Genomic DNA, 10755 nt, shown 5'->3' on the forward strand with positions numbered 1-10755 from the left:
GAGCTTTGCGGGGAGGTGTTTTGGTTTTTTTATGGGGGTTTTTGTTATCGGTTTTTTTTTTTTTTAAAGCTAGAGGAGGGCTCTGCTTTACCTGACATTTGGCCAGACAGTTTYTGACTGAATCATCTGGTATAAATTGAAATATATCTAAAACGTAGCAGAATGTTTTCACAGGTTTGCTGGCTTTTTGCAAGTTATGTAACCTCTTCCCTATTTTCTACACTTAAAAAAAGAAAATCAGGTYCAGATACTGCAAATTTAAATTAAGCTGTACATAGTTCTTTAAGACCAAAAACCACAAAAAATTGCAGAAATAAAACTTTCCCTTTGCTTATGCTACATACACAATGGTGGATACTGAAAAACTTCTAACACAAAAGCTGTGTTTCAATAGGAATTAAAATTAGCTTTTTGATACARATTCAGAAGGCCTACATTAATGTTATCTAGCTTTCCGTGCTTAATGTTTCCTTTTTGGATAGGAGTCTCTGAGCACCTGAACTGTAGAAAATAGAAGGCAGAGAGGGTCAGATGATGAGTGGTGTCCCTCAGGGCCCTGTCTTGGGATCGGTGCTCTTTGATACCTTCATCGATGACACGGACAGTGGGAGTGCACCCTCAGCAGGTTTGCAGATGACATGAAGATGAGTGGTGCAGTTGGCACAGCAGAAGAATGGGATGCTGTCCAGAGGGATTTGGCAAACTTGAGAACTTCCTGAAGTTACCAAAGTTCTAATGCAAAGTACCGCACATGGGTTGAGGCAATCCCAGACATGAGCACAGACTGGAAGAAGAACTGATTGAAAGCAGCCCTGATGAAGCACTCGAGGCAACTGGTGGATGAAAAACTGGATGTGAGCCATCAGTGAGCACTTAAAGCCCAGACAGCCAAAGGTTTTGTGGGCTACATCAAAAGCACCRGGACCAGCAGGTCAAGGGAGACGGTTTCCCTGCTCCCCTCTGGGGAGATCCCACTCRGARTGCTGTGTCCAGCTCTGGGGTYCTCAGCACAAGAAGGACATGGACCCYTTAGAGTGGGTTCAGAGAARGGAAACAAAGATGAYTARGGCATGGAAACAGTTTGAGASAGCTGGGGTTGTTCAGTCTRGAGACKGAAAGAYTTTGGGGAGACCTTTGGGGAGCCTTCCAATGCATAAAAGTGACTTTCTTGAAAAAGAAAGAATGACCTTTTTACACGGGTAAAGTGACTTTTTGCATGGGCAGATGGTGATAAAACAAGGAGAAATGGTTTTAAACTAAAAGAGGGAAGATTTAGATTAGGTGTTAGAAAGAAATTCTGCACTGTGAGGAYKSTRAGGTATTGGAACWGGTTGCYGAGAGAAGTTGTGGATGCCCCCATGGTAGGGAATTTGGAATTAGATTATCTTTAAACTCTCTTCCAATCCAAACCAATCCATGATTCTTTGACATGGGTCACCTGYACTGTGCCATCAGACCTCTCCCTCCTTGGAAGAACCACAGCTTTTGATCTTATTGAGCTTTTGAGAGATTTCTTATTTTGTATTTAAAATGCGTTCTCTAAAAGAAGTAGGAGAATTGTGCAGATGAAGAGAATATAAATTTTTCATTAACTTTGAGGCAGCTGGTTCCAGATGCTCTTTAGGGAATATCTTATTTTTAATATACTGAACTCCARCCTAAGACTTAAAAACCCTGGTAAATTAATCTTAGTTCACAATATTAAATCCAGAAATTTTCCATGTGGGACCAAAATCTTAGTATCAGGTTTATGGGTCTTAGTGTGGCAGAATTCTCAGTGACTAATGTTTTACACTACAATCAGTCTTCAAAGTGAAAAGACACAGTCCTTAAGGAGTGAATTTATTGAATTTATTGCTATATGTGAAAATACCTAGAAAATACATAGATAGAAGTGTATAATCTGGTTTTAGTTAGTATTGAACTCTGACAACAAATCTTACTAAAGCATGGAAAAAATGCTTAAGAACAGATAGCTCTCAGCAATCTCTTAATCTGAAAAATTCATTTTGACTGGCATATTTCAAATAGTATGAAATAACTTGCTGGAGTCTTAGAAAAGATAGCTTTATATAGCAAAAAAAAAAACAACAACAACAACAAAAAGACTGTTAAGAGTCTTCCAGATATTCTTATCTCTTTAGAAAAAGGGAAAACTCAGTGGAAAAAAACCTATAAAACCTCCATTGAGATATAGCTATTATCTTAATAAAAACGTACAATGAAGTATTATTCTGGAGATATTAGTATGTCCCTTGAAACAGCTTATCTCCATTTCTGATCTGCTCTTTTGCCCTTACATTCCTCYCCCATTTGTGTTTGGAGCAGGGTTATTCCAGCTGCATTCTTAAAATTTATTTTRAAGAGCAAAGTAGTCTGTGCTGACCCCCTTCATGATACAGTTCCTCTTCCATGCTAGTTGAACAGCAGAAACTGGGGAGTGAGGTTAGGGCAGAAAATAAAACTGAACTSAACCTTAACTTTTCTAGTGAAAGTGAATGTTTCAGTCCTACACACAGCAGGTTAGGGAATTGGAAAAATGCACAATCCTACATTGAAGTACTTTCAGCATTTCTGATACATTCAGTATCCTCCCTTCTTCCTCGAGGAAWCAGGGTAAGTGAATATTTCCTCCTGATGCTTTACAGCTATTAGTCAGGACCTTACCAGGCTCCATTTTAGAGCATTGGAAATGGTACTGGACAGAATTAATTATAAAGCAGTTAAGAATGGGTATTTTTGGTTTTGGTTTTTTTTTTTTTTTAAAGATTAAATTTGCAACTTCATTGTAGGACCTATTCATGAGGTCTCAAAGCTGACATCATTACTGACATCGAAACAAATTGGGTCTCTAATCCTGTAAATGGCTTAATGACTCTCATGCGTAAAGTTGGATTGTGCACATGTGTTGGAAAGCCTTCAGCCCTGGCTGATTGCCGTGTTCATTCATTCTGGATGTAATTAACATGACTCATCAACGTTTCCTGATTATGGATCTCTTCTTCCAATTAGGCTTCTTGTGCTGAAATCCCAACACCAGCCTCTAAAGCAAATCAAAAAGGAGATTTTTTAACCACTTCAATTCACAGGTTACAAAATATCAAAATATTCGCCAGAGGAGGCTCACCTGGAATTTCCATGCTGTGGCCAACAAGATGGAGAGATATGTCACTGCCTAATGCCAAAGGGAAGTTAGAGAACTGAACTTGGTTTCTTTTAAATATTGATATTGATGCAAAGAAWGTTACTGTTAGTTATTATAAAATACACACATACATTATGTCATTACAAACTTGCCAGGTTCTGTAAGTTTTGAAAATATCTACAGTTTATAAACACAATTTAAGTAATAACATGCAGCTTTTTTTCCATATATATATGTCCAGGCTTCCATGTATCCACACTGGACCTTCAGATGAAATCATCACGATCTTGTCTCTCCTTACACTTTCATTCCATTAAAAAATTTAATTAGCACTGTCAATTGGATTATAAAAATTATAGTAATAGTTTTCAATACAATTGAAATAGATTTTACAGAGATAGTTTTTTTTTAATTATTATCAATTTTTATTTTAAAAATAATTCTAATCTTGCAGTCATGCAGAAAATAATCGTTAATTATTGCAATCCGAAGCAATATATTGGTAAAACTAATGGTAAATTTCTACTTAAAGATGATACCTGCTTAATCTTATGTAAATATGAAGAAAAAAATATTTGGTTTTTTCAGCTTCAGCTTGGTTCTTTCAGCTTCAAAGTTGTTGCATAAATTTAAATTTTAGCTAAAAGGGGAATGCATTTTGGGTAATTCTGAGCTCTAAACTGATCARAAGTTTGTTCAGGGGAATGTGATTTTTATTCTTAGTTTTAGATATGGTTAAGCTCAAAGCAATTTACACAACCAACAGGAAGAATAAATATCACAARCTTTAAGGAAAGGTGAATTAAAAGGTCTATAAATGCCCCATAGTTTATAGACAGCCTTAGTGGACCTGCATCTTTGCAAGATCATGCCCGTGGAAGTTGAACTTCACGGTAGTATTCCAAACAATCCTATGAAAAGGTACAGTAGAGAATTTAGGTGTTGATTCAAATAAATTACCCAYTATTGCTTGTTACTTATTAGGAGTGTTTATAAGGAGTAATAAATTTAACTTGTAGCAATAAATTTAACTTGAAAGGAAGAAAGCCACAGGGATATCAGCAAAAAATGCAGGAGACTACTTTGATTGCAGGCTGGAAAGGAAGTGACTCAGGATACTTTGAAGAAAGTGAAGTGTATAAATGAGAAAAGGCTTCTGTGCAACCCAAGTGAAGTTCTTAGACCTTTAATCTGCTAAATGCATTTTCTCTGTAGCTATTTTCCCCATGTTTGCATTTCTAGGTGTATTCTAGAAACAACTCAGAGGATGTAACATCTTCCACACAAGGTGTTCTTGGTCTTAAACTAATATTTGTTGTATTCGTTGAAATGAATACTTATAATATTTTTATTCTTTTTCCAAACTCCTACCATATTTTCCTTCATGGGAGAYATCCTCAAGCAAGCCAATTTCAAGGCACTTATATGACACTAGTTTTAGGTGGAAGTGGAATATGTGACTGAGTCCTGCATCCAGTCCAAGATTTTGATGTTTTTTGGATCTCTCAGACTGTSCTTTGGATTGTGGAAGCAGACCAGAGTTTGAAAGTTAGTTTTCATCTGCTGGGTTAGTTGGTATAAAATGTACMAAGTGAAGTACAAGGTAATGAAAACATGCTAAAGAGACTTCACCATGTGTTAATGATAAAATTGCTTGTCTTGCATTTAACATCAYTTAACCCAGATATTTCAGTTCTCTATTTACAGAATTGGGGTGCTGGGGATGAAGGGTGAGCATCTAAATATAGAGAACAAGTAGAGATTTTCTAACATCACGAGAAAAAAAGCAGTCTTTATACAAGGATATATATAGGCAGAATGTGTTTCTTACGTTCAGATTTTTCCCAGAAATTATTTCACGTAACCTATTTGTCATGGAATTTTAATTTATTATAGTATTCCAAGTTATACTTCAAATCTTAAAAAATTATAGATACAACTCATTTTTATCATCTCCCTAATAAGTCTAATTTTGATTAGCTAAACACCAAATACTTAGACAGCAAGAGCAATGTGATTTTTCACCTGATTGAAASTAAGCAGGTCTTAAAGTGCCCAATTCATTCTATAGATGCTCAAATTTCTTCCTTGATGTCCACACAGTCTCTATTTCAGCAAGGTGGAGATGGATATGTTCCAGCTTTGGGATTCTTGCATGAGTCATCTCTGCTTTCCTTAGTCAGTCCCTTCCTTCTTGCTCAGAGTAGGTCCAGCATATCAATAAATAAATGAGCTTCTCAGAAAACAACTAGCTAACTGCTCTCCTTGAAATGAATAATTGGAAGGAGAGGATGGAGTGGGGATGCTTTTTGGGAGATTGCTGTTTATTCCTTCAGGAAGTGGAAAAGTTGTGACTTATGGCAGCCTAACCAGTTAAAATYACAGGAATGCAGAAGGCTTATGGTTGGAAGAGACCTCTGYAGGTCTACATGTCCAACTCCTGCTYGAGCAGGGTCATCTGGAACTGTTTGCCCAGGATCCTGTCCTGTTGGGCGAGCTGCAATAGATACCACACACCCAGGGGAGTTGGATATTCATGTTTGACTGCTTGACATCTCTGGCACTCCAGCTCCTACAAAGAATGGTCCCAACACAGGTTCAGACCTGGGTCAAACAGTGTCAGATATCACCCTCCAAAATAACAATTCTTTTCAGTTGCTTTCTAATTTAGATGATGCATGTAAACTGCCAATGATCTCTTTGGTCACATCACCCCAGGCCAACAGCTTTGACTCTTTCCCTGTCTGAAGCCGCAGCTGTTGTTATCTGAGTTGCTATCACCCTAAGTATGTTACTATGTTATACAAATATTAATTAAGTTTATTTGAGCTGCCTTACTTCCTTTYTGTGCATACCTAAACCCTCAGAGGCCGGGCAGAAGAAATCCAGAGGTTCTGAGTTCTCTGTTCTCAGTTATCTCAGCAAATAAAAGAATCATCTAGTGACTTAGAGCTGAGCAAACATAATCTACATCYCACTTATCTGTGTGGTGCTTTCAGACAGGCTTTGCTCCTAAATAAAAAACTGAAAAACCCAGAAAGAATTGCACTGGAAAACCAAGGTTTTCTTTCAACTGAGTGTTGCTATGGATGACCTTTCTAAAGTAAAAATATTTAAAAATCAGATTTTGTAGATTAATTGGCAARGACCAAATAAATAATGAAGCATCCCTAAGGAGAGAAAATGGAGTAATTTTCAACAGCAATGTACTTAATGACTGCTTTCAGCAATAAATTCTTAGGGTTTGTGGTTTTGGGATTGGCAAATTTTTCACATTTCATATAACCCCATTGTCTAATCCAACATTTGTATATAGATTTATAGATATAGATACATATCCAATTTGTATATAGAATTTCATGTTTATCTATGCTTTTGTTAATACAAAATATCTTCTGAATATCAGCTGTGCTGACTAATCTTTTTCAGCCAAGCAAGAAGACTAATTAGTTTTGTGATAATAAGTGAGCTCATATTTGAGTAGTAAAGAATTATCTGTACTGTATCTGTTAAGTAAMATTTAATTCTATCCAAAAAGCTGTTTCAAGTGTTGAGGAGTGGAAAAACCTGAGTCAGGGAAGCTAACTGTGCCAAGAATCCAAGTGATTTTTTTCAGTTAGCTTTTCCTGTGTTTCCTAAGTTTTCATGGGTTTTAACCTCTTACTTGTAGACAAACTTTGTCATCTCAGTACTGTTGCAGGGTTTTTAAATTTAGTTTTAATTTTCAATAGAAATAAATCTCATTTCTATTATACTTTTAGCCAGAACATATATAATATGAACAAAACCCCCTCCAGTTTTAAGTCCCTTTTACATATTAAAAGTCCACAGTAAGATCTCTCCAGAGCCTTGTCTTTTCCAGGCTGAGCAACCCCAGCTCTCTCAGCCTGTCTTCACATGAGAGTTTTGTAAGCCTCTGATCATTTTGGTGGCCCTCCTCTGGACATGCTCCAGTGGGTCCATGTCTTTACAGTGGTGAGGACCCCAGACCCAGTACTCCAGCATCTCATGGGAGCAGAGCATAGGGATAGAATCACCTCCCTTGCCTCCTGGCCATGCTCTTTTTGTAAAGACCAGCACACAACTGCCTTTCTGAGCCACAAGCCATCTCATTTCCACCTTTTTGTCTACCARTATCACCAAGTACTCCAAATTCTGCTCGTAATAAATTCACCATCCAGTCTGCATTGACACCAGGCATTGCCTTGAGCCAGGTGCAGGACTTTGTYTCTTCCCTCAAGCAWKTAGCATCCTAGTAGGATGTTCCCTAAGGAAACAAGGGATTATCCTTCTGTTTCTATAGTAAGTTTCCTTGAAAAAAAATCTGAAAGAACATTGGGAATTTATCACAATTCCAGGTATGAACCTGTCTTAAAAGCTCTTGACTTTTAATTCACACTGATTTCTCTCAGGACACAATTCTTAATATATGTCATTAAAACAGACAGTAAACTACAAATCCTATTTAATGAACTATWTGAGTGTAACAGTCAACAAGAAAGAACTGAGATGAGTGTCTTTAAAACCTTTAAAATCAAATCTAGTGATGGCAATAAGGCTGAGCATTTCAATTAGCAACTGATTTCCTATATGCCAGTAGGTATACATCAGAATTATTTTTTTTAATCAGTATCAGTTTTGACCATTTCAGGGCATTTTTTATTGCCCAAATTGCCTTTTATGTTAGGAGTCAAAATACTTCCTCTTAATATAAACTGCTCTTCTTCATTACCAGATGTCACTACTTCATTGTTCTCCAGATTTTAACACCAGCAAAACAAGGAGGTTTCACATAAAAGAATATGTATTTATCAGGTTGCTATAGAAAATGTTTTCTGTTTCACCTACAGCAAACTGAATCCTTCTTAATGTTTTGCAGATTTTTTTTTAAATCTATCTAAGGGTTAATAAACTGCACTAAACAAAATTTTGTACTTTGAAATCAACTGGAATTTGATGGATGAGGGCTTTCAGTCTGAAGTAAAACTAAAAAGAAATGTTAATGAAGCAGTGTTTTTTACTGTAGAGTGGTGAGGGAGTACATGTCAGGCTTGCAAAATAAAGTCCAATTCCCTAAGCAGAAGTACAGCTCAAGTCAAAAAGGATGTGATTCACAGCTGGATGAGAAAACATTCTTTTCCTGTCTTMCTGCAAAATGCATCTGTGCTTGTTTCAGCTGTGGAGTCACAGCTGTCCCCAGAGCTGGGGAGTGGGTAATTGAGCTGGATGACTCAAAGTCACCCTCTTCATCCAGTCCTGTGGCTCTGAGCATGCACAGGTACTTTCAACCCTAATTCATCATCTTCTGTATTGGCAGGTTTCCTATGTAATAAACTGTCCCCAAGCACTCYGTGATTTTGTTCCCCCTTCCCCCCACCCTTTTCCATCCTTCATGTTTTCACAGAGTTGCCCCAAGTTCTTAGTTCCCTTTCTTTTTTGTTTGGCTCTGGCAGGTGAGAAGCCAGGGACGGAGCAAGATGAAGTTAAGCTGCAGATCGCCAGCAAGCAGATTGTGCAGACTGCCATCCTCCGAGCMGTGCAACAAGTCTCCCAGGAGAGCCAGCAAAAGGAGAAGCGAACAAACAGCGGCACAAGCCTCCAACTAGAAAGAGGAAAACTAACSAAGAAGCATGAAAAGAAGTAAAGGAGCAGACTGGGGTTTTTCAGTTCCAGTCTGCAGTGTTTTCAGCCTTCTCTTTAGTATCAGCTGTATTGCTAGTGCAATGCTACTGCTGTAAAGCAAACCAAAGTATTACCACACCTAGACATAGGGTAAAACTGCAATAGTCCTCAGCTGAGAAATATTAAGTGCATTAGATTAATGACTYCATATTTACGCAGTGCCTCTTAACAGAAACAATAACCATAGCTGTAAAAGTAGTTTCAAGCACAAGCTCTTATGAKAGGAGCTTATTATCAAAAGCTTGTTGCCAGTGCACTTTCATGCTAAGTTCTGCGTGCACCATTTACGTCAGTTCAGCTGGACGGACTCTTTGTGTGTTGCTGGGTTCACTGAAGCTGTCTCCACTGAAGAAATAGTTTACTGTTGGGTGTAGCAGAATGTTTTCAGGCTCCCTTGAAGCATGGGTTTGTACTTTGCTTTGATTAGACATGAACTATGKGAAATGGCAGTATAAAGTGGATTTGGTAAGTTCTGTGAACCAGTTTATTTTTTCATCTTGGGGRAAAAMAAAAAAGCAATCCAGTAAGACTGCAGTGACTGTGATCTATGASTATGATCATATACCTATGATCTATGTCTTTTTTTAAAATAAGTTAAGTACAGAAGTTTTAGTCTACTTATTGAAGTACTTCTACACTTCTGCATAAAAATCACTTGTGCCTCAACTATTTATTTTAATTTTCTTGATGCTGAAAGAAAAGGAACTGATGTGACTATAAGGAGTTTGCCAGCATTTCCTTCAGTTTTGCAATTTTGCTGGGTCTTGATTTACAGAAAGTGAAGACTGAAATGTCTTTAAAAAAGAGGTTGAATTTATTATTATACTTAATTATATAATTAATATAAAAATATACTGTATCTCAATTCTGTCATGGTAGGTATTTCTCACCTGGTGGGTGTAAAGTGACTTTAGATATTTGTAGTTGTTACATAGATTCCCTTTRAATAGCACTGCATGAAGCTGGTAATAAAGAGCTTGTCCTTTTAACTGCTCTATATAGCTGAAGAAATCCATGATGTTTCTGAAAATACAATTAAATAAATGTACCCTTCACTTTTCTGCTCCCTTTATACAATGATGATTGCACTATTATACATCTGAAATGAATAACAGTATATTTAATTCTAGAAATGGCTTGTAGCCCTGCTTCAAATGAATGCCTGTAGTAATACACCTGGAAATACAGAGAAGAGACTCCCTGCAAAACTTTTTTTATTGCTTTTCTACTCAGCTAGATCATCCTGAAACAGKCTGTGGGTTAAATAATTGGCTATTACTTACCGTGTCCTGTTGCTTGTGTTAAACCATTTTGGGATTCCTTCTCCTGGACAGAGGCTTAGTCACAAATAACCACGTACTGTAATATTAAGCCTTTGTAATCTGCTTGGGGTTTTTTTTTTGGCTTTTCTTTTTCAATTTAACAGCACTGACTCATASAAAATAATGATTTAGCTCAATCTTATTTTGCTTAAAAATGCAAAGAAAATTCAACATTATTAAAAGTGTTTTAAATCATCTAGTAATGAAAACTTACTTGGATTGCAATTATACAGGTGGTTCACTTCTGTAGACACTGTGTGAATTTTTCCATTCAAGCAAACTTTGAAAGGTGAAAGTAGTTGGGTCTTGAGGCATGCTGYAATAGTAATTTTTTTACCATTAGCTTTTGATCAGTTCCCTTTGTTTGGAAATTAACTGTTTTCTAAATACTCTTTTCATCTTGGTGCTCTAAAAGCATAAGAGAACCARTCATGAGTAAAGGCTCAATTCTGAGGCTGATGAGCAGGCAAGTCTGGTGGATGAGAGGGAGCAAACCTGTTGGAGAGATTGTGGTGCAAAATGGTGTTTGTCGTGGATTCACCTACAATGTTGCAGGAAGGAGAGATACAGAACACTTCCATTTTTAAGAAATTATTTTACTTTTTT

At 37.0% G+C, this 10755-nt stretch overlaps 1 protein-coding gene across 1 annotated transcript in view; it reads left to right on the plus strand.

Annotated features, from left to right (window-relative positions):
• The window catches only part of LOC130572883 (zinc finger and BTB domain-containing protein 14), a 31697-nt gene extending 22268 nt beyond the window's left edge, over nucleotides 1–9429 (plus strand). The window contains exon 4 of the mRNA XM_057364894.1: nucleotides 8599–9429. Within this exon, the coding sequence (XP_057220877.1) occupies nucleotides 8599–8789 (191 nt within the window). The 3' untranslated portion in view covers nucleotides 8790–9429. The remainder of the gene's footprint in view (nucleotides 1–8598) is intronic.
• The last annotated feature ends 1326 nt before the right edge of the window (nucleotides 9430–10755 follow it).

Source organism: Malurus melanocephalus, unplaced genomic scaffold (assembly GCF_030028575.1).
Source record: "Malurus melanocephalus ecotype Western Australia unplaced genomic scaffold, MMel_1.1 scaffold_44, whole genome shotgun sequence".
Classification (NCBI taxonomy): Eukaryota; Metazoa; Chordata; class Aves; order Passeriformes; family Maluridae; genus Malurus; species Malurus melanocephalus.